This window comes from Odontesthes bonariensis, chromosome 21 (assembly GCF_027942865.1).
Source record: "Odontesthes bonariensis isolate fOdoBon6 chromosome 21, fOdoBon6.hap1, whole genome shotgun sequence".
Taxonomy (NCBI): Eukaryota; Metazoa; Chordata; class Actinopteri; order Atheriniformes; family Atherinopsidae; genus Odontesthes; species Odontesthes bonariensis.
The window spans coordinates 24284531-24308788 of NC_134526.1; the positions used below are offsets into that span (position 1 = coordinate 24284531).

Consider the following 24258-nt stretch of genomic DNA (forward strand, 5'->3'; position numbering starts at 1 on the left):
AAAATCCCACAAAGCTTCTGGTTTGGGGAGCCCTTAAGAAGCTGGTTCCAGGTTAGTCTCTTCAGCTGCCTACTCACCTTACTGCTGGAGACAACTCAGACAGAAGATGGAGGAGAGCTCGGGTTTAGTTTGTAAATGTAGTGCAGTGTAAATATGAAGAAGTGTAAAAATAGATATAAATGTGCAGAACATTTACCTAAAATTGTACCTAAGACTGATCTTTGAGTCGCCCGAGATTAGAAAAAAATTGCCAATCCATTGAACTCCATGATGCGGGCTGATCTTAAACTCTGGAACCAGGCAAATGCTGTTTAACTGTTTAATAACTTTTTACAATTTGTCACTATAGCAGCACGACATTAACACAAGTAAAATACTAATACTGCTGTACTCAAAATTTTCAGTCTATAGTGATAAATAAATTATAGCGACTATATTTAACTTATTCAAAAAATATATGTTAATGTTCTCGGTTTTCGAATTTGATGTTTGAAGTCCGCTTGTAGGTACTCATCATGACCACTAGAGGACGTGATCATTCCCGTACAAAGACTACATGAAAAAGCAATAGTCATTTTTACATTGTCTATTGATACGAGTTATTTATATATTGTATATGAAGTACAGTATAATACTTATTCGTGTATAAAAATAAATATCTAAAATAACAATTGTGGAGTTTTTTTTCAGCCACTCGCTCCTATGACGTCAAATTAGCCTTTCCGCTCTTGCTCGCGGCAGTAAACATGGCGAACGGCTAACGAAGTCGTTGCGTGCATTCAGTCTTGAAGGGTCTGGTTTTACATCTTAGGAGTAACAAAGTAGGGTTTCCTTTGCGGTGGATATCCGGAGGTGCGCTTGAAGGTTACCGCGCAACACACGTATTTCTTGAATAAAAGGTAAAGTCAGCGTTACCCTCTGTGCTGCTTCTGATGCTAACGCGGGCCTAGCTAAAAGTGTATGCTAGCGGTGCTAGCCAACTTGCCAATCAATTGCTGCACGACTCCCAAGATTTACCAAGATATTGTAGCATGGGGGTGTATTTGCTTTATGCTGTTAGTCGTTTTTCGTGCTCTGCTGTACTGACTCTTAACAGAGGAGGTGACTTAGCCTGAATAAAAGCCGTTCGTCGACTGTAATCTTTGTTAAACTGTTCAACATATGATAACTTAGTTTTACATTATCAGATTGCTACAGAATTACCAATTCGGACTACAAGATGTTAATATATAGCACATCAACAGTTTGATTAACTTACATTGTCAATAAATACATACACAAAAACACTTAAATTTCCCTTCTCCAATGAGATTGTATGACACGTATTTAAATTGTCTTTGAATGGATTTCAAAATCGAGATTTTTGCTTTAAATGAGTACAGATTTCTACTATTCTTGAATTGTTATTATCATGTGATTTTATCTGTGTTATTACTGGGGATTTGATCTTTGACAGGGTGAAGAAGACGCACTGCAACCATGGGGCGACGATCAACCTCTTCCACCAAGAGTGGAAAGTTTATGAACCCCACCGACCAGGCCAGTAAGTAACAGACCTGATGGATAATAACTGAAGATATGTAAGTGTATTATTGATCAGATCTAAGGTCCATGACTTGTGTAAACTTAATTGTTTCCCACTTTACAGGAAAGGAGGCCAGGAAAAGGGAGTTGAAAAAGGTACTTGTAGTCTTAAAAAAACAAGATTCATATAATTGCAACAGTGGTAGCAATGTGTTGCTAACATTTTGCTTCATTTGCAAATTCTTTAATCAGAACAAGAAGCAGAGGATGATGGTGAGGGCAGCAGTGCTGAAGATGAAGGACCCTCGACAGATCATCAGAGACATGGAGAAGCTGGATGAGATGGGTGAGTGCGTGGAATCTGTGCGGTTGATTTTATTAGTCCTATTAGATTAGTTTGTTTCATCTGGTTTTTTTTTTCAGGATTTTGGGTCTTTTTAACACTCATCTGCACAAAACTAATCCATAATTTTCAAAAAACTTCCTATATTTTTTGTTATTTTCCTGATGAGAGTTTTTATTGCCTTCTGTGCAGAGTTCAACCCAGTTCAGCAGCCGTTGCTGAATGAGAAGGTGTTGAGGGACAAGAGGAAGAAGTTACGCGAGACATTTGAACGCATCGTCCGACTGTATGAGAGAGAGAATCCTGACACCTACAAGGAGCTGCGCAAACTGGAGCTCGACTATGAGACCAAACGCGGGCAGCTGGCTCTGTATTTTGACTCAGTCAAGGTGCGTTTTATTCTGTGGTGTTTTTATCCGTATGAATGGGTTTAATTGCTCTTATTTGAAGTTGTTTAAGGAGACATGATTGACTGACGCATAACATAAAGAGTACTCTGGGCACAAGTCTTGATCCACCTCACTTTTCTTTATATTTTGCTTTCAAGGAGCCAGACTTTCTTGCAATCTTGTAAATTGCCCCTGAGCAGTAGTTCTCCAAGCTTTTACAAAGTTCATCTGTAGATATTGACTGCCTTTTAAGAGTTATGTTTTTTTTTTGGGTCAAGACACTCGACTCTGGTCAACTGAATTATTCAAGTACAATAAACAATTTGACAAAAAACTTTGCCTAATATCTTCAAGCCGTTTCTTACTAGCCTCCTGACTCAAAGACACATCATTTGTTCCCATTACTTTAATTGCATCGATGAAAAATGCTAAAGATCACACAGTTTGATAGACATAGAATGATATTTTTCAACCAACAAAGTGATTTTCAACTGCTGTTAGCTGAAAACTTGACATGTATCAGGATGGTGGGCAGTAAATTGCTCCCGTTTTTTCTGGCTGTGTTTATAGAAACGGGGGTGGCTCAAGACTTGCACAGAACCATATAGTCATATGAAACTTTAGTTTGATGTGTAACTGGCAGTGTAAGAGTTTTAAGTGTTTATGTTGAGCTGCAGCTTTTCTGGGCATATTTTAGCCCAGTCACACTGTTTTGCCTGTTTGGTGTCTCTGTTGACTAATATGTGGTATGTGCTCTTCCTCAGAATGCAGAGTCAGTGGAGGTTGATAGTATCCCTTTACCTGACATGCCACATGCTCCATCTAATATCCACATCCAGGATATCCCGTTACCAGGGACTCAGCCTCCTTCTATACTAAAGAAGTCGTCCACGTTTGGGTATGCTTTGTATCTGCGCTTGTACACGATGCAGCGGGGTATTATTGTGCTACTGAAGTAATGCTTGTATTTATTCTCTTAGTAAAGGTCCTCTGTCATCATCCTCTGGGCCAGTGTTGGCAACCGTGCCAGGTGTCCCACGCTTACCTCCAGGGAAGAAGCCTCCAGGGCCCCCACCTGGCCCCCCACCTCCACAGGTCCTGGCACTTTATGGCATTCCAGCCCGACGAACATACGGCTCAGACGCAGGTGATTTCTAATTTACAATTACGTCTTGATGTTAACAGTTTCTGCCCGTTTCCCTTATCCCCGTGTGATATATATTATAAATATATATATATATATATATATATATATTTTTTTTTTTTTTTTTTTCCAAACAGAGCCTTCGATTCCTGGTTTAGAAAAGGACTCCGCTATGGATCTGGGACGAAATCGGGACAGCGGCAGCGAGAGCGACAGAGATGATATGGACGATGACGACAGTGACTCTGAGGAGGACAGCGAAGATGAGAGAAACGAGGGGATAGATGGTGACCAGAGGGCACGCGTGGACCGCCATGATGATGACAAGGAAAGAGAAGGGAGCAGAGACAGAAATGACAGACTTGCTGGTGAGTGTTTTAGAAGTGCTGCAGCATATTTCTGTATACAGGGTTCCCGCGGGGTCTTAAAAAGTCTTAAAAGCATTGAATTTATGAATTTGGAAATAATACCTTAAAAAGACTTGAAAAAGTCTTGAATTTTGATATCTGGGTCTTAAAATTTGTGCAGTAACTTCTCTGTATCGCATTCTCCTCAAACGTTTCATTTGTCAACTAGGCTACTATTATTTTGAAAAGCCTAAATAACGTAGCCTAAATGAAGAGTGGCGGAACCAATCATTGAGAACGCAACGCTGCCACTACCACTCTGCCCCGGGTCCGATCACATTGCTACAGCACTGACACAGACCACAGCAACCAAGCCAAGCAGAAGCGTGAAAAATCAAGGCAAATCTCAGCAGAAAACAAGAAAGTTTAACTTACGCGGTTATGTTGTTTTTTAACATTTGTTTGCTTTTCCTTGCTTCCCATTTCTTGCTGGGATTATGGGGAAATGTAAATGTAATGAAGCGTGGCGCGAGAAAGAATCATTTTGTCACTGGTTAAAACCAGTGGACAATAATGTATACGAGGCTTTTTGCACAGTGTGCAAAAAGAGGATTCAGCTTGGTACCATGGGCTTGAAGGCTTTAGAGTCTCACGCCAAGTCCTCCAAGCAAATGAATAATATCGAAGCGAAGGATCAAACTCCTTCCATCGCCGGGGTGTTTCAACCGGCCAACGCTAGCCAGTTAGCTATTAATGTATCTGAGCTAGCAGATAACGTTAACCAGCCTACTGCTAGTACAGCCCCTCCAGTAACGACCGTCACCGCAACTAGAGTAGATCTGCGAACAGCTTTTGGGTCCACACCAACCATGAAAGCAGAGGTGTTGTGGACTCCTAACACAATCGCCAAACACCATTCATATAATGGAAACGAGGGTATTTCAGAGTTGTTTAAATGCATGTTCCCCGATTCCGACATCGCTGCCACAATTACTTGTGGTCCCGACAAAACGGCGTACATAGCCAAGTTTGGTTTAGCTGTGTATATTAAAGAGGAACTGGTGTCCAAGGTAAACAAATCACAGTTCGTTCTTATGTTCGATGAGAGCCTCAACGAAACCACAAATTTTTTTAGTTGATTTTCATTATTTATAGTTCTCTCTACTCCCCATATTCCCAGCATGGAATAAGTAGCTAGCTAACATAACAAATGTTAAAAAACAACTTAACTGTGTCAGTTAAACTTTTTTGTGGTCTGCTGAAATTTTCTTTGATTTTTCACACCTCTGTTTGGCTTGTTGTCTGTGTCTGTGCTGTGGTGTTGTAGCGTTTACTACTACTATGCTGCAATGTTTCATCAATGCTTTACACAGTCCACACTTTCATTTGTTTGAGAAATAAATGAACAAATTAAAAAAAAATAAAAGTTTTTCTTTGCCGGTAGGTCTGTGAAATAGGTATTTTTTTTTTTTATAAATGGTCTTAAAAAGACTTAAATTTGACTTGAAGAAACCTGTAGGAACCCTGTGTATAAGCTTCGTCACTTGAACGTTCTCTTTATTATATTTGCTGTCGGCCTCTGCTTTTAGCCATTCTATTTACAACAAAACTGCTTTCTAAATGATCAGTTGTACTTTTAGTATTGCTTTGACTATTGTCGTTTAAGCACTGTCCAACAGCTAGAAGCAGTTTATAAAAAAATTTTAGAAATCACATTTTTCCTGTTTCACTATGTACTGTATGTGTTGTCTGACTCCCGTAGGTCGCAGTGTGCGTTTTGCAGATGTGCCTGCTGAAGGTCCCCGTGATGGAAAAAGAAAGAAAAAGAGAGTGGTGAAGAAAACCAAGGCCATTACTCCTCTGCAGGCCATGATGTTAAGGATGGCAGGTACTGTTGTGTGCTTGTATCGCTGCTGCATGGCTATTAAAGCTCGTTTACATTCTCCTATATTTCTGATGATATTTAATGCTTTTATTGTTGTTGGTTTGTTTTTTTTCCGTCTTCAGGGCAGTCGGTTCCTGAGGATGAGGAAGAAGAGGAAGTGGAGGAGGAATACACAGATGAGTCGGACACCTCTGACACTGAGGACAGGGGACCACCAGGGGATAGTCAGCCCCACGTCATGGCCAATCAGCGTCTGCCTCCCCCTGCTGTGGGACAGCAAGGACCTCCACCCTTACAAGGCCCACCAATGACGGGGCCTCCCCCATTGGGTCCACCCCCAGCTCCTCCAATGAGGCCTCCTGGTCCCCCCTCTGGCCCCCCTCCTGGTCCCCCACCAGGTTGGTTACACTCAATAGAAGAAATACAGTGCTTCATCTCTGAACCCGATTTATGTGCAGTGTGTGAACTCATCATGTATGTAAGATAATATTAATTCTGTCCAGAGTAATAAGGAAAACATAATTCAATACTTCTGTCTTCAGGTGCTCCTCCATTCTTGAGGCCTCCCGGTATGCCCGGAGGAATAAGGGGTCCAATGCCTCGTCTCCTGCCTCCCGGTCCTCCACCAGGACGACCACCTGGCCCTCCACCAGGTCCCCCACCTGGCCTTCCACCAGGCCCTCCACCACGTGGACCTCCTCCCAGACTACCACCCCCAGCACCACCAGGTAGGCATATGTCCTCAGGGGTACAGGAAGATGCATAAAGTCAAAATAACAGAAGTGTTTCCTGTAAAATGCCATTGCTGCCGAATAAACCAAAGCAGGGTAGTGAAAAAGAGATCATGAAATACATGAAAACATGCTTTGTGACGGTGGTTTGGTGACTGTCTGGTTTCTCCTTACAGGTATCCCTCCTCCTCCCCCAAGAGCGGGAGGGCCCCCACGTCCTCTGGCGCCACCACTCTCCCTATTTCCTCCACCTCTCAACTCCAATGTGCTCAGTGCTCCTCCCAACATTGTCCAGAGGCAAAAAGCTCCAGGGTCCAACCAGGATGGTTCCCAGAGCAACATGCCACCCCCTGCCATGCCCATGCGGCCGGGTGTCATGCAGATGCCCCCTCCGCCTGGGACAGCTGGCGCCTCCACTGGCGCAAACCCCGGCAGCAACCTCCCCAGCCATCACCACGCAGCCACCATCGAAAAGCGCGCCAACATCACTTCTGTCGCCGCTGCTGGTGGCAGCTTGGCAGCAGGTGCCGGCTCTGGCGGGGCCACCATCTCTGCCAAACCTCAAATTATCAATCCCAAGACGGAGGTCACACGCTTTGTGCCCACGGCACTGAGGGTGCGTAGGGACAAGAGCGGAGCAATGCCCGGGGCATCAGCTGGGCCGCTTGACAAATCAGGGGGCAGTTCTGGAGGAAGGAGGGGAGATGAAGGTATGACAGGAGGCCTGTGGCAGAAACAGCTGACAACGGTGATTCCAACGGGATTGGCCAACCCAATCCAGATGGGTGCTGTGGCCCAGTCCAACATGAAGACTAAAGACCAGGTTTATGAAGCCTTTATGAGGGAGATGGAGGGACTCCTTTGAGACTCAAGAGGGTATTGGGCAAAACAATGTTTCATGTGGCTCTATGAACAGCAAGAGTCTATTTCCTGTGTGTTTTCTGTGCAGAGTAATGGAGGTAGATGTTTTCAGAGCATTCAGCTAGATCAGTTTCTCTTTAGCATTCGACGAGCCATCGCACCCTTAGTTTGATCCGGACTATTTACTTAATCAAAGAGAATGTTCATTTGAGAAGGATAAAACGTTGATCATATGTGTAAAGTCAAAACATTAAGACTTAAATACTGAGCTTTGAACAGACGTGCATTGTTCTTTAAGTATGTATGGTTTTTTTTACCCTGCAACTGTTTTTTCTTCTACCCAACTGTTTGTCTCTTGGCCATTAAAAACAGTTTTGTATGATTGAAAGGACGTTTATTTTATTGGTGTTTGTCAAAAACAGGAAAAAAGAATTTAAGAATATTTGTCCGACACTGGCAAAGTCCATATTTGAAACTTTGATCTGCAGTTTAATAAATTCTTAAACGGTTGCCACCTTGTTTCAATGTGATGTAGCTGAGGGTACCTAGCAACACATTAACAAAGTAAGCATAAATATATTTGTGTGTGTGTGTATATATATACATACATATGTACACACATTTGCATTTTTAGGTGAACTTTTTGCTGATGTTGGAAACTATGCTAGCCATGCAGTCAACGCATTAATCCGTTTAAAGACCTCAATTTCCGTCATCCTTTGCGGCTTAAACTGTAACTCGCTTCCGCGTCTGCGCACTGCGGATCTGACGACACGTTGGGGCTAAAGGCATGGCGGACGACAAACTGGAGAGCGTGAAGCAAAACACGGATGAAACTATCGAAGATTCTAGTAGCGATGACGACAAACTGGTTATTAGCGGAGAAAATGAGGAGGCAGTGAAGACCTTTAAGGATTTGGTGGGTTTTTCTCCCGACATTACACGTATTATCACATTATAACATTGTCACGCAGCAGCAGAAGCTGCATCGGCTAGCTAAACTAAGCTAGTGCCTTGTGTAAACTTTGTTTTATTAAGTGGAACACTCCTGCTGTGTGTCTGTCAGAGTTTGAAGACCGGTTGTAAAGTTGTTGCACGGCATTATTCCCGCGTTTGAAAAGATTGTCCTCCTCCGACAGGGCGTTACTGAGGTGCTGTGTGAGGCTTGTGATCAGCTGGGATGGAAGAGTCCGACAAAGATTCAGGTAGAAGCCATACCAGTCGCCTTGCAAGGTGAGTTACCCCTATACACTCATTTATTTTTAATGCAGCCTACATGTGCTTGGATTACAAATCTACTGTAGAACTAAGAGTAAATATGAGTGTATAATCACTGACTTGAAGAGAGCTTTCCAGAACAAGTGCCCACAGTGTTATGTTTTGTTTTTATCAAATTAATAATTGCATGGTTCAAAATGTCGGGTCTGTTGTTCATTTACTTCACCTTTAGACCTGCTAATGACCAGATGATTGTATTCATTGATTAAGTCGCTTTTCTTTTTCCACCTCACTGTATGTGCTGCTGCATATTGTGGCTGACCGCTGTCTTTAGTGTTTACACCCTCTCCTTGAACTGCAGGGAAGGATGTCATCGGCCTGGCAGAGACTGGTTCTGGAAAGACAGGCGCGTTCGCTCTGCCCATCCTCCAGTCACTGTTGTCTTCACCGCAGAGGCTTCACACGCTCGTTCTCACGCCCACCAGAGAGTTGGCGTTTCAGATCTCCGAGCAGTTCGAGGCCCTGGGCTCCAGCATCGGCGTTAAGTGTGGTGCGTGTTAGCTGTTTTGTTTGGGGGGGATGGACAAGACTTTCTCTGGCTCTGTAGTTTTAACATGTTTCGCCTCTGTTCTAGCCGTGATTGTCGGTGGAATCGATATGATGTCCCAGTCCTTGGTGTTGGCTAAAAAACCACATATTGTCATAGGTAAGAGCATTGATAAATCTGTCTTTCTCATATCTACGTGGGAGCATTTGTATTTTCTCATATTTTTCAGTGAGAGAGTGAGAAATAAAGCAGTAACATCTCATTACGCTTAGTTGTAGAAATGCATTGTGTTAAATACCAGATGGGCAGTAAGGCAACCAATAAATGCTCTCACTCATTTTTGAAGCGCTCTGAAGTTTAAACTACCTTTGCAATAACGATCGTGCATTTCCAGCCACCCCTGGTCGGTTGATAGATCACATGGAGAACACGAAGGGCTTCTCCCTCCGAGCTCTGAAGTTCCTGGTCATGGACGAAGCGGACAGAATCCTCAACATGGACTTTGAGACTGAGGCGAGTGTCACAGACTGTTTACCGTTCAATTTTCAGGCTAAAAAAAAACATTGTGCACACTCACAGTCACATGGATTGTATCACAAATGGACATAACTTGTGGCACGAGGTGCGAAGTCAGCCGCATAGAAAATTTAGATGATGCTGAAGGTTATTCTTATTGAGACCATCAGCAGAAATGGCTGGTGATGTAGGAGTTAAAGGAGATTACTGTCCTTGTGCCAGTGTACAAGTACATGGGGGAGTCAATCTATCGACTGATGTGCGGGTATTCCCTTGTGGTGATTCTGTTGTTACCGGCCTTTTCTTCCTCTGCGTATCAGCTCCTTTTTTGTTATGCTCCGGTCACAGCCTGAGGCCAAGTTTGAGTCCAATTCAGTGTACACGTAACCAATGTTCCCTCTAATTTTTCATGTGTCTGGGCATACACACAAGCTCCCTGAGCACACTGAGGACCAGTGTGAGCAACATCAGATGTGCACGCTTTGGCCACACAATATGTGGCCATATTACTTTTAATATAAGCGATTAGGCCCACTTAAAATGAAAAAGACAAAAATCTTGTTGTTCATGAGCTGTGTAGTATGTTATCTGTTATATGTGAGAGTCATGTTTGCAGCCTGCATGTTTTGCAGAGTAGACCTTCTCACTCGAAAAAGAAAAAATCTCACCCAGTTTCACCGCTTGTTCTTCTATTTGCACATACTCAGACAGCCATTCCATCCTAAAAGAACCGCATTTCTTTTTTTACTTTGGCTTGGTGAGTGGATGTGTCGCTGGCGCTGCCCGTTCGTTTCGCACTGTTGTTAGCTAGCTAACCTGCACGGCACGTATGGGCAGGGCACATATGCAAGCACCATCAATGCTCTGATTGGCTGCATAGCGTAAGTAAACCGTATCGTATCATTGGCTGAACACCTGTCACTCACTGCGTTATATTGAAAAATGGTACAGAAAAACACATTATTGGTCTGATTAATTAGATTAGATTAGGTCTAGTATTATATATTAATTAATACGTTTATGATGATTTTTTTTTTTTTTTGTGCGCTGCATATATTTTCTTGTGCGCTGAGACTGTGCGAGCAGTGCGCGATTGCGCAGGTGCGCAGCTTAGAGGGAACATTGCACGTAACTCAACTTACAGGCGTATCACCAGGCCGGTGTTTGTTCAACTCGGTGACATTAAATTTGTTCCGATTCTGGTTGGACTGGATTGCTAGCGTACGTTTTAAAAGTCCGTTTTTACTTGGACTCGCAGCAATAGGATTTTTTTCTCGCATTGTGTAAGTGTAGTTATTTTGCTCGGCCTAAAACAACTTGCGCAATCAGGCCGGCGAAAGACTCCGCTTCTGAAACACTCCCGGTGTGGTGTGAAGTCATCCGGAGGACAGAGCAAAACCACATCGCTCACACGCACGATGTGATAGAGCTGCATCGAAGAGAATCCCAGGCTGAAGGAGATCAAACTCTGTGTTTTCATTCAGTGCACCAGAGAAAGAAACCACTATCACCCCTTATGTGTCTGTAGCACAATGATGTTTTTATATATATTTATTTTAACTTTAAATTTTTTTTTTTTGCCAGGTGGATAAAATCTTGAAGGTGATTCCCAGAGAACGACGCACCTTCTTGTTCTCTGCCACCATGACCAAAAAGGTAGGCACACACGTCTTTATGGTCCTGCTTCGATCCTCAAGAGCTCGCGCTGCAGGTTGTAATGAAGATGAAGGAGTTGTGGTGGAGATAATACCCCGTTGAGGGACGGGGCTGCATGTATTTTCCTGTACTAATGGTCTCTCGTTGGCCAACAGGTCCAAAAGCTGCAGAGAGCCGCTTTGAAAGATCCTGTGAAGTGTGCAGTGTCGACCAAATACTCCACAGTGGAAAAGCTGCAGCAGTATTACATCTTCATCCCCTCTAAGTACAAGGTGGGGCTCACGTGCACGTTTCAGGCTGTATGCTCAGAGATAGTTTGAGCCGCACCACTTCTCTGTCCGTGTAATCTGCCTGTGTGTGAGCACTGAGTGCGTTGGAACCTGAAACACTGCTCTGTGCTGCGGTTTGTTTGATGGCAGGACTGTTACCTCGTGTCGATCCTCAACGAGCTGGCCGGCAACTCATTCATCATCTTCTGCAGCACGTGTAACAACGCCCAGCGGGTGGCGCTGTTGTTGAGGAACCTCGGCATCACCGCGATCCCTCTGCATGGACAGATGAGTCAGGTGGGCCTCGAGAGCGTCACACACACTCATTTGTCATCTGAGACATCCTGAACTACGATGGTTTGAGGACGGCTAAAATGTTGCCAAAGCCGAGTCATCATTCGTTAGAATACTGCCCACCACTCTTTTATAAATGCCATTCTTGGAGAAGGAAGATGATATTGTCGAGTCAGCTTTAGGTGCAGAGAAATTTATTTTTATTTTTTTAATTTGGAACAAAAAGTATTTGTTTAACATTCAGAAACAACTAAAAGTTTTCCCATAAGCAGTCAAATGTTACAGTTGGCATAACAAAGCTGCGATTGTTTACTGCGATAATCAAAAACTATTGCAATGCTCACCGGGTTGCTCTCCCTCCTTCCGCTGGTCAGAATAAACGTCTCGGCTCTCTGAACAAGTTCAAGTCCAAGTCTCGGTCTGTGCTGCTGGCAACGGATGTGGCATCCAGAGGACTGGACATCCCTCATGTGGACTGCGTCATCAACTATGACATCCCCACTCACTCAAAGGTACTGCAGAGATGGCGATCGCGTTGCCGGTGTCTGTCGCTGTTTGTCTCGCTGATCCGATTTGAACCCTTTGATCCGTCTGCCCCTCGTAGGACTACATCCACAGAGTGGGCCGCACAGCCAGAGCAGGGCGGTCTGGGAAATCCATCACTTTTGTCACACAGTGAGAAACCAGTTCATTTTCACTTTTTCACTCGACGCTTGACTGAATCCATTTTGAACCAAACTAAGTGACGACGGTGAAGTAACACACCTCTTGTACCTCAAGGTATGACGTGGAACTCTTCCAGCGGATCGAAACCTTAATTGGGAAGAAACTTCCAGCTTTTCCCACCCAGGAAGAGGAGGTGATGATGCTGGTGGAGAGGGTGAGCGAGGCTCAGAGATTCGCCCGTCTGGTAAGTCGTCTTTGCTGTACGCTCACTTCTTTGTGTTCTTCAGATAATGAATCATTAAGACAAGTGTGAGCTGCTGCAGGCACATCAACAGGCAGGCACACACGACAGCGATGGGTGAACTCCACTTAGGATCAGCTGTTCAGAGAAATCTGACAGATCGCGTCATTAAATAAATACCAGCGCTGTTTAAACTTTCCTCCATGGTTTCACTTACAATGATTGACTGAGTTGTTTTTGTCCCATAATTTGAGCCTAAAGAACAAGAGAAAGTGGTTTAGAAGTGCTGCTTTTTATCAGAACTTGCATCAAGATTTTCGGCCAACTATTTCACTCAGCACAGTGATGCGTGTTTATTAGCTCGATGTGGTTTTTTTATAGCAAAGAGACATGTTGCTATGAGAAAACTTAAACTTTTCGAGTTTTATGTAGTTATGTGTAGTGACTGGTTCCTCAAGTTTAGTGAAATCTGTTTTTCTTGATTGATAACTGCTGTAAGTATCACGCTCACTGTGAAAATATCAACTTGCTTGTGACACATTGTGACAAAACTGAGCCACGATTAAGATTAAGATACTGCCAAACAATAAGCATTAAGAGAATACTGAATGTCCCTTTCAGGAAATGAAGGAACAAGGCGAGAAAAGGAAGAGGCCAAAAAGAGGAGACGGGGACGAGGATGACACAGAGCAAGCAAGTGGAGTGAGGAAGAAAGTTAGGGGAGGAGGAGGAGGAGGAGGAGGAGGGATGAAGAGGGGAGGAGCAGCCTGGAGGGGAGGACGCTGAAGAGTCCACCATCAACAGAATGTACATAACCACAACACACAATGCCTTGACTGTTTTTGATGTAAAACTTTACTATTATGACAGCTTTTTTCCCACCATTCAGTATGGAGGCGAACGACTATTTAATGACAGAAAAAGTGTTTTTCCTTGTCCATGTATGAGCTTTTTTTTCCCCATTTGTAATAAAAACGACACTGTAAAATCTAAGATTCTGGGGTTGTGTGAATTGTGTAGGGCTCAAAACAATGCTGTTCTTTGATTTAAAGACAATTAACAGCAGAGAGGTCGGCATGATTAAATATATGAACTTCTGAATGAGGGAAAAAGCTGCGTTTTTTTTGGGGGGGGGGTTCTGACAGGATATTTCCACAGTGGATCTGTTGGGTATCAGAGAATAGACACACTTTGTATGTGTGAGATGTGTTGCAGTGTAACAAAGCAACAGTTGAAAGATATTATTTCCTCGTGGTTTACAACATTTATTTTTTTTTCCACCCAGTGATGGATAAGGAGAGAGAAAGACCGCAAAGTGAGAGCCCAATTGTTTCTAGGCTGCATCAAGTGGGTGTGGGCAATGCCTAGAAATTTCTGTGATAGATTTAAAGGGGGCGTCCACCACAGCAATATGTCCCAACAAAATGTTTATTCTTGTCATTATTCCTATGCCACAGCAAGGCTTCGACTGGCATCACCACGCAGGCTCCTTATTTCTCCTTTGATGAGTCATCCAAGAGAATATCCCAGCGTGGCTTATTGATCTGCGTGTTCAGTATCTACGTGCGCGCGGCCCAACGTAGGCGGGAGCAGCAGTGGTCAAGTCTGCCCTGGTTAGGAGGGGCCCCACTTTAGAGGCAGCCCTCTGCCTGTGGTGCACACCGAAGCCCAAATACATGCTCACATCTCAGTCGCGTGCAGCACTTAGTTGCCTACGGAGTCGCATTAGAGGGAGTTCAGACTGCTCGGTGAACAGGATCTAGCTGCTGATTCGCTGACAAACACCAGGTAAGTTTGCTATCATCACCCGCGAGGGCAGCAATGATGGAGCGCGTGGAGATGCGACCATCACTGGGTGAACGGACAGTGGGGTTGAGGTTGCTCTGGAAACTTAGTTGGACGAGTCTACGTCGCGGTAGCGGGTCCACAGTGAACCTTTTAGTGTAATGTAGCCTTTGGTTGACAGACTGACTGCTGTCCACCTGCGCAATTCTTAATGAGGTAACGGAGCAATGGTTTTGGTGCTGCACGCTAGCTTTAAGGTTCCAGTTTTTGAAAGGTTTAACAAAATATAAGGAAACAATATCCGAAGCTGACGTTATTTGCCGACGTTTGCCCTAACGTCCGTCCCCCTCGCACTTTTTAGCCATGTTGCCCTTTTATTTCTCCGCGTAATGGCACATTCCTGGCGCCTACTATACATTGGCTAGCTGTGTCAGTTGCGCAGGTTCATTTCTGTAGATAGCGGACTAATATATGGTAACAAGACCTTGGCAGCAAGTTGTATTATTCGAACGACTGCGGTATAAGGGCAACAGGTTTTATTTTCTATGTGTTTAAAAGAAGAGGCACTCGGTAAATGAGCCATTCACGACGTCACTCAGCACAGTCTGATCTGCAGCAAGAGCGTGTAGCCTGCGCAGTATGCGCAATACTGTTACACCGACCAGTCCACCGAAAGGGACAGACTCTGCGACTGTAAGTCTAGCTTTTTGCGAGACTTGCACTAAAACCTGTCTTAAAAATGTTCTCCAACTTTCGATTATTTAAAATTGGCTCTGAGCTGTCCACATTGTATCCCTTCCTCACTGCGAATGCCAGCACACTAAACGATAAGCATGTTTTGAGGGGGTTTTATTGTATAGTGATGGACCTGTCGGACCTTTTGCCCAGGAGCTGGAGTCAGGAAACGGTCAACAAAGACGCAAAATGAGACACAAACTGGTCCAAACGTGACACAGAATGGCTGCAAAGTGATTTCAAAGCATCAAAAACTCGTTTGAAAACACGTATAACCTGAAATAATAAGCTCAAGTACATTTGATAAGTTGTCATCTTTGTATGGTAACGATTGATATATGAATGGTCCTTTTGGAATGAACCGTTACCCATCACACCTCTATGTGTTATGGACCAACCAGAAGCTGTGTGACACGGGTCCTCTTTTGGGAATGACTCTGAGTGCCAATGAGGTCACCTGTGTAATTAAAGGTTTAAAAAGGTGACCACAAAGAAACACAAAACAACTAATTGACAAATGACCGAATATGAGCGTTGTTAGGCCCCACTGAAGAGGTGCAAAACAAGCGCCTTATGGCTAAAAATAAATCTGTAGTGATAAAAGTGAGACAAAAATGATCCCAAAGAGACGCAATATGATACAAAATATCTCAAAGATACAAGAATTCCACCTGGGTTTCTGACTGTTTTCTGTGTAGCTGCCTTGGAAGATAAATGGTGAATCTGTTGCATGCATAATCCATCCATACACGCCATTAAAGTGTGCCTTTGCCAGTCTCTCTGTTTTGTAGCTGGCATGTGATGTCTTAAGTTGCTAACATCTGAAGCCCTGTCTGTTCCAGGTGGCTACGTTGCTCTGGTAAATCCCAGGTAAGATGTCTCATCGGAGTGGGCAAGAGGACCCGGAGCGGTACCTGTTTGTGGACCGCGCGGTTGTTTACAACCCCGCCACGCAGGCTGACTGGACGGCCAAGAAGCTGGTGTGGGTGCCCTCAGAGCGCCACGGCTTTGAGGCGGCCGGTATCCGGGAAGAGCGTGGCGAGGAGGTGCTTGTGGAGCTGGCAGAGAATGGTAAGAAGGTGGTGATCAACAAGGATGACATCCAGAAGATGAACCCGCCCAAGTTTAGCAAGGTGGAAGACATGGCTGAGCTCACCTGCCTGAACGAGGCGTCCGTGCTGCACAACCTGAAGGACCGATACTACTCTGGACTCATATATGTGAGTGCTTACACCTGGACGCGTTCAAAATAGCTTGTTTTCTAAACAGTTTAAACTTCCCTCTCTGCAGAAGACTAAACTTTAACTCAGAGAACCCTCTGTTTTCACAGCTAATTTGATTTTCCATCCGGTTCTAATTTTCAAAATGATGGACAGGGTTTCTACTTGTGTGCGTGCAGTTTTCTCATTTCCAGCCATCTGTCTTTGCACTCTTCTGTGAAAGTGAGATCTGATATTAATCAGTCTTTGCTCTGGAAAAGGGAGGGCACTGAGCTTTCTACTCCTCCGACAGCCTCCTGACCACACAAACACACACATATGCACACAGAATGACTGACAGACCTCTCCAGTCTCTTAACCATTTCCAGACTTGCGCTTCTCAGTGCCTCCTGGTTATATATTGTTGCCTCCCCCAAGGCGTATGTCTCACCTCTGCTACAGGCAGACCTCTTCCATAAACACTGTTGGTTTCAGCTTGTTTGTCTTGATCTGTGCTCCTACTGGTGGCGTTTGTTTGATCACAGAGGTGGCATGACCCTCCTGTTCTTTTGGCACTGCGTAAAACTACACACCTAGCACAAAATGAAAGGAGAAACAGGCACATTTTTTATACCCTTTAGCCGTAAAACCCTGGTGCTATAGTATTTATACTGTATAACTGTAAATTTGGGTTTCAATTCAACAGTAAAGCTGTAATAGTCAACGGGCCCTTTGTTTTTTTTGCTATGCAAGAACATCAGACAGCATCAAGTGTTGGCAAGATGTATTCCAATATAAATTTATGTTTCGACCTACTAGTCGTTATAGAATGAGGGAGTTTTTTTTTTAAATCTAATCTCAATCTTTAAAGATTAAACATTTGAATTAGTCACGGCCAAAGTTTGTGGTGGTTTCTTTCACTGCTTTGCTTCCAACCCCCGTGATCTAATTTCAGTGGTGAAGGAGCTGTTCTGTGATGTTCTTCCTGCGATCTCGACCCATTTAGCGGCATGTTTTCCAGGAATAGAATGTGGGTTATCACCTGGGAGACTCTGGTTCAGGTCTCGCAAAGCGCATTGTTGCACTTATCAGTTGTGCCCCTCGCGGCCGACTGTCTGAAGAAGTTACATTTGAGAATTACTATGGTAATACACTGTAATTTGTCAACGCTAAAATGGAAGAAAACAATATGTCAGCAGTTACCCATATGGCTCGAATTTTAATCTCATTCCATCAGCTCATTAAGTTCCTCTTCCATTTCCCTGTTATAGTGTAGTGTCATGTTTTCTCTTACTTGGTTCAGAATGAGCTTTTGAGCTTGTTAAGTGTCCCCTTGCCCACGAGAAATTGAAAACATGTGTCTGACTGTGTTGGTTTTCTATCAGGAAGAGCGTTTTTCCCTTTCAGCGCAGTCTTAGAAGAAGAAACCCCCTGCATTCTAAACTTTTTTCAGTGTACTTCACTTACCTCCACGGAGTTGTACGACTTCCACTGCAGACATAATATAATGGCCCCTGCAGGCTGTGCTCTTATTTGAGGTTATTGGGAAGATTTATGTTCCTGTGTTATGCCGTGTTCATCGTGGATAAATGGAGAAGTTTGCTTCCAGTTGTTTTTTTCATTGTAAACCTTTCAAATCTTTTTAGATCTCATATATATGTGAAGCAGCATAGACAAGCCTCAAGCCAGCTCGTTTGTCTGTAAGATTGTGAGCAATAATATGGGTTTTTCTCACTTGTGTTATTTATTTTATGAGATGCCTAGCTGAAATCTCTTAGGATGTTATGTCATACACTTCTGTCGTCCAGTTGTTGAACCTTTAGAAAATGCACATCAGTGTTGAGGAGAAGACTGAGCTTCTGCCAGCCTAGATGAGTCATTAGAATAGGATATCTACTTCCCTTTCAGCTGTTGGGCACATTAAGGGCCACCATGAGGAAGACAAATTGAACATGTCCTCCTTTCACTCGTGAAAAAGAAAGTGCCCTCTTTTTCAGTTCTAAGGTTTTACATAAAAGGGCACGATAAACAATAATTTGGTCCTCGGCAGGTAAATGCAACCTCAGATGAGCAACAGCGCGTGGACTCTGCTATGTCTCAGACTCTACAGGCCTCAGCTAGCGTGGTGAACGTGAAAGTTCATGACAGTGCAGTTAGAAAAAGACTGAACAAGTGTGGCTTGTTTGGAAGGGTTGCAAGAAAAAGCCTCTTCGCTCTAAAAAGAACATGGCAGCACAGCTTAGGTTTGCAATGTTTGATCATAATGCACGGCATCACGTCTGGAGAAAACCAAACACCTCCTGCCAACTGTTAAGCACGGTGGTGGAGGGCTGATGATTTGGGTTTGTTCTGCAGCCACAGGACCTGGGCACTTTGCAGTCATTGATTCGACCATGAACTCCTCTGTATACCAAAGTATTCTAGAGTCAAATGTGAGGCCATCTGTCCGACAGCTAAAGCATGGCTGGAACTGGCTCATCAACAGGACAATGATCCCAAACACAGCGGCAAACCTACAGACCTCAACCTGATTGAAATGCTGTGGCGGAACACTGAGGGAGCTCTGCATAAACGAATGCTCACGGACCTCAATGAACTGAAGCAGACTGGACGAGGATTGGGCCAAAATTCCTCTGCAATGATGTGAGAGACTGATAACATCATAGATTCTTCAACTTATTGCTGCTAAACGGGACTCGACAAGTTGTTGAATCGCAAAGTGCGAACTTTTTCTCGCTTTTTCACACGCTGCTTCTTCATTTTCAACTTGAAATGAGTAATGACATGGTGCAACATGTTTTGTGTTGTTTTTTCATCATTTTAAATCTCATTTCAAGATATTGTAATGGCCAGACGATCGTTTATTATATCCTCATGAGTAAAAACTGAAAATTGAAATAGGTTGGACTGCACAGCAAAAGTGTGCCCAAAGTCTTTTCTTGTAAAATTGTCGCACACCTTTTGATACATCACTACTAAACCCATTAAATAAATTTTTTTTTTTTTGCTAACCTAATCTGGTTTGTCGCCCGGGTCTATGCCTATCTGACAGCGTCATCGGAATGAAGTCAGTTAGCTTGTTGGACCAACTAATTTATTATTACAGTTGTCTATCTGTGAGGCGGTGAGTCAGAGGCCGGCTGCAGTGCTACACACTAACGGCGCTACAAGCGTGCCCTTGTGCTGTTAGATAAGCCCCAGCTGTCCGAAAGCCTCAACATTCTTCCGTGGCAAAAAAGACCGTCCGTCTGTCTGTCTCCTGCCGCCCACTTCAGCCCTGATGCTGCGCAGCGTCTCTCCTACCTTCATCACTTCTATTCCTTTTCCCACAGTTCCTCCGGTTCTCTCGTCCTTTCCGCCAAAAGAAAAATAGATTCTTGTTCTTTCTCTTCTCTCTTTCAGTTGTGCTTTTGACACTTTTCACCTATCTGTTATACAGCAGTACAGACAGCCAAAACCACGCAGTTCCTCTCCTCTTCGTATCATGTAAAAGGTTTTATTTGTTCTAAGTCAAAGGTGGACTCTTCATGCAGGGTGCTCAGCTGTGCTGGAACACATGTGATGTTTGTGCTTCTTTAAAGCTGCAGTCTGCAACTCTTTTTCAAGCATAATGCCTGGAACTGTCCGGGGATTCTGAAAGTAGTACATTAAATACCCCAATACAAAAAAAAAAGAGTTCTCTAGGTCCCCTATATGTCCCGCTAGGTCCCTCCAAAGCCAGCAGGTTTGTTTACAAAATTGCAGACCGGACCGGTAAAAGGTAACCAATCAGGTTACGAGCTGGGCTCTGCTGCCTGTCAATCACCGATTGTGCACGCGCGATACAAGGTAGGCTCGTCCCCACGCTTATTTATCTACACTATTGAACTTCATTACGGCTTGTCTACTTACTGTGTCTTCCATGATCGCAAATGACAGGTGAGTTGATGAATGAGGAGTCGTGTAGGCGCATCTGGCGTGCACGTCTACGTGCACGAGTTCTCATGTGTTTTGAAGGGGCGGGACAGGAAGTTGAATAACTTTTTATTTTTCGGTTAAAAAATAAGCATTTCTTGCATTTTGCGACTACGGAGGTCACCGTTTTCAACTTCAAGCGTTCTGATAGATCATGTAAACTCTTAAAATGCCAAAAAGTAGGACTTTACGTATGACAACAACAAATCTTGCAGACTGCAGCTTTAACACTCAGGTGGCTGTTTATGCCTCCATGATAAACCAAATATGTAATTCTGCTGATTCATGCTGCATGTTCAGTGAACTGTAGTGCAACTTTTCAGCCATTGGTTACCCTGTTATAATAATGATTCAGCTGTCCTGCTACTTTTACTTTGATGTGATACCATGCATTTCAGTGTATTGATCATATTTCAAACACTAAGTGTGCAGCATTCGTTAGCTCTGTTATGAAATCAGTGGACCGGAGATCCGCCAGGGGCATGGTCAAAGTCCTCTGTACTCCACTCAGATCAATGGCACCATGGCTGTTTCTGCACCCAGAGTGTCCCCCCCCAACCTCTGGAGTGGAGACTGGTCCTTCAACAGAGGCATGCTGTCTGACTGATCCGAGGCAGCAGATGGGCTCGGCTGTTGTGTCTGCTGTTGCCTGTGTGTTGCTCAGCTGTCACCAGGTCATGGCATCCGCCTCCCCTGGATCTGATTTCACAGTGGAAATATCACCTCCTTTTTCCTGGACTGGGCCAGGCATTGCTGTTTGACTGGCGGGGTTCAGTTAGATGTATGCTCTCCTGTCTGGAACCAAGGCTAGCAAATGTAGCTGCTTGAGGGCTTCAGGCTGCTGAACCGAACTGTGAAAACAGAACAAGCTTACTATTTTTGGCAGCTGCAGCTTCTCAGATCCAGGGGAATTAATATTTCATTAGCCTCAAAATGGAGAGTGGAGAGTTAGAATTTCAACATGCTGTCTCTCTCTGAATACTCCTCCTCTCAGGTAGGGAGCAATTTACAGAATGGCTGACAACACCGTTCAGTGTTTGTTACGCCTCTGCCTCTCCAATGAAATGGACCTCGGGGAGCCCCGTCAGCTGGATCATTTCTCCATCCTTCTTTTCTGTCTGCCCTGTCTCTCCCTCACCTACTGCTGGATCAGCAGTCGAGCATCAGTTCCTCGGTGCTGACTGAGGGCCCTAACTGAGCTGTTACGTAACAGCTACGCAGTCTGTTCTCTGGGGCCCCTTTGTGAACCTATGGCTGCTGAGTCACTCTTGTTCCAGTGCCTCACTCAGCCTTGAATGCTGTTTTAATTATGAAGGAGGTGTCATTGTGTTTGATGCTTTGATGTGAAAGGATCAAACTAGGATGTAAGCTTTTACATCTTTAGTTATTGCTCATACTGTGGCATATTTACTGGCATTGGCAGCGACAGAATAAATATCTCATGGAGCTCAGTCACATCACTGGCAACAGTTATAAGAGAACATGTGTTTTAGTCATGAACTCCAATTGTCATGTTGGCAGTCAAAAGAGGAGCTTACTCCTGAAGAGTTTCATCTTCATTTGCTTCATCACCATCTAATTTTCCTTTTTCCGGGTTCTGGTTTGTTTCAAGTTGTGCAGTGAAACAAATATGTTTGTACCACATCTGTAAGTGACCATGAAGCCAGCAGGGTGCTGTCTGCTTGATATCCCTGGGGCCTCCAGTTATTAAAGGTCCGACTGCTCTGTAACAAACCCATAAAACCCGTGGCTGCATAGGGTATGATCATTTTGTTTTCTTCTTTTGCTAATAACAAACGAATGACTTTCTTTTAATTCCACATGTTTTTGTAAATATGCATGCATCCATTTGGAGATTGCATTCTGTATGCCTGTGCTGTGTGCTCACCTCTATGCTACATACACAAAGTTAGGATAGCCCTAACATGCCAACGCTGAAGGTCATAGTTGTAGCAGGTTTTTCTGTGTGTCATATAAGGGGGGAATGCAAATGCCCTATATCATCTGCAGAATGGCAGAGAGCCATGGCCCCACCAGGGCCTCTCACTCATTCCTGGCTGCCATGCGGCCTGTTTCAGCCTACCGCAGCTGAGACGCTCTCATACGGCTCACACTCTCCGAGGGGAGATTATCGGTCTAATTACGTTGCCAAATGCAACACCATAAGTCAGAAAGTGGGCTAAAGTTTTGCAAAGCGTGCTGTCCCACTGTAACATGAATTTAATGATATCCCTAACGTTTTGACTCGCATTCTGAATAGCTGTTGTAGCTTTAACAACTTTTCTCGTTGCTTCACCGTAAAGAGTCTCTGTTCAGTGTCACATTTAGTCACCATTCCTTCAAAATCTGCCCGACAGTCTGTTCTGTGTCTATCATTGTGTGTGCATTCCGGCTACGGTGATGTAAGCTCCCAAGAAGTGTGCAGTGATAAGTCTTGATGCTCTGATACAGTGCAGGTCAGATGATTTATAGAGGTAGGAATTTGCATGTACCGTTAATGCTGTCATTCGATAAAGATTAACATATCCTGATCATATATCCACTCAAAGTTCTACTGAGATTTTTTGTATTTGTTCCGAGCACTGCAGGATAAATAACCATGGCATAAACGTTTTTAGATTCACTCATTTGAACGAGATTTTGCTCATTACTCATAGTCTTTTACCCTGTTTTTTTTCTGTCTGTTTGTTATTTTTTTCAACCTACAGACATACTCGGGCCTTTTCTGTGTGGTCATCAACCCCTACAAGAACCTGCCCATCTATTCAGAGAACATCATTGAGATGTACAGAGGGAAGAAGAGGCACGAGATGCCCCCACACATTTATGCCATCTCTGAGTCAGCATACCGCTGTATGCTTCAAGGTAAAAGTGACAATTAATATGCACTCATTATGCTTTATGATCATTACTGGTCTTCATTAACAAGTTGGGGTTATGCCTGTTATGATACAAATTATTAAGAGTAGCCTACTGGGACATTTGTGCTATCGATTACCTCATTAGAATATCATTGCCTCTATTAACAAACAGTTATGTGGGTCACATGCTTGTTTTTTTTTTTTTGTTTTTTGTTTTTTTTCTTGTTTATCCTTTTTTTCTCAGGTTTATTTGCTTTTGATCTCTCCTCACATGGGGTTTAGTTCGCTTGCAGTCAGCGTGAGGGTTGGCTTCGTGACAGGAGATTAGTGCATTAAGAATGTGTGTAAAGTGCGAGAAAGGCCTTAAAGGTCAGGGATGATGTGACACCACTGACTAAGTCTGAGAAGTCGGCTGCCATTAAGGGGGTCAACTTTCAGTTGAACTATCTGGCAGGTTTTCCAGCTCCATCACCGGTTACCTGCATGGTCACCTGAAGCTGTTCATGGGAAACGTTCACACTGCAAATACTTTAGGAATGAAGTGTTGAGTGGCATTGTTAATACTAAGCTTGTTCTAAATACAGTGGTGCCCTTAGATAACTTTATGGCTCTGAGTGCAATTATTTATCTAGACCGTGATCTGATTAGGGTTTTTAACCTTTGCAGATTTTCTTCTATGCGCACATGTTGAAATTAAGACCATTTCAGTTCCTACTGATGACACTGACACTTCCTACTCATTGAACTTGGTTAGATTTATATGTTTCGGTCTCAGGTTGAGCTTTTACAATAATCTTGTAACTCGGAGATAAAACAGCATATTTAACAATGGAGATAGGAAGCAGCTTCTTTCTTTGACTAGAGATAGCTGTAACATCCTGGAAGGAGTGAGGGGGATATCTCTAAGCTCCTAGAGTATAGAGTATAGAGTATAGAGTATAGTAGAGTGGGGAGAGCTGATGCCCTGAGAGAGGGATTTATGACTGACCAAGAAGCGTGAGAGAACAGGTTCCACCAATGTCTGTCTTCAGGTTGTGAAGAACTGGCCCCACTGCGGTGATCCTGTGGATTTTGTTTTCATCCCACACATACA

At 43.8% G+C, this 24258-nt stretch overlaps 3 protein-coding genes across 4 annotated transcripts in view; all 3 read left to right on the plus strand.

The window, feature by feature from the left end:
- The first annotated feature begins 729 nt into the window (after nucleotides 1-729).
- On the plus strand, nucleotides 730-7612 carry wbp11 (WW domain binding protein 11). The gene is made up of 12 exons (XM_075454115.1): nucleotides 730-899; nucleotides 1457-1543; nucleotides 1649-1680; nucleotides 1777-1870; nucleotides 2060-2256; nucleotides 3021-3154; nucleotides 3237-3403; nucleotides 3538-3768; nucleotides 5510-5635; nucleotides 5755-6030; nucleotides 6175-6360; nucleotides 6540-7612. The coding sequence occupies exons 2-12, from the start codon at nucleotides 1480-1482 to the stop codon at nucleotides 7226-7228; spliced, it is 2196 nt and encodes a 731-aa protein (XP_075310230.1). The 5' UTR covers nucleotides 730-899; nucleotides 1457-1479; the 3' UTR covers nucleotides 7229-7612.
- A 353-nt stretch (nucleotides 7613-7965) lies between these two features.
- ddx47 (DEAD (Asp-Glu-Ala-Asp) box polypeptide 47) lies at nucleotides 7966-13628 on the plus strand. The gene is made up of 12 exons (XM_075454463.1): nucleotides 7966-8143; nucleotides 8364-8457; nucleotides 8804-8992; nucleotides 9077-9148; nucleotides 9384-9502; nucleotides 11090-11161; nucleotides 11317-11433; nucleotides 11581-11727; nucleotides 12099-12236; nucleotides 12329-12399; nucleotides 12505-12634; nucleotides 13253-13628. Exons 1-12 carry the CDS (start codon nucleotides 8015-8017, stop codon nucleotides 13415-13417), a joined length of 1443 nt encoding a protein of 480 aa, XP_075310578.1. The 5' UTR covers nucleotides 7966-8014; the 3' UTR covers nucleotides 13418-13628.
- A 471-nt stretch (nucleotides 13629-14099) lies between these two features.
- Nucleotides 14100-24258, plus strand: part of LOC142372092 (myosin-10) — a 54808-nt gene continuing 44649 nt past the window's right edge. For both annotated transcript variants that reach the window (XM_075454882.1, XM_075454883.1), the window contains exons 1-3: nucleotides 14100-14419; nucleotides 15994-16371; nucleotides 23013-23169. In XM_075454882.1, the coding sequence (XP_075310997.1) occupies nucleotides 16027-16371; nucleotides 23013-23169 (502 nt within the window). In that variant the 5' untranslated portion in view covers nucleotides 14100-14419; nucleotides 15994-16026. The remainder of the gene's footprint in view (nucleotides 14420-15993; nucleotides 16372-23012; nucleotides 23170-24258) is intronic.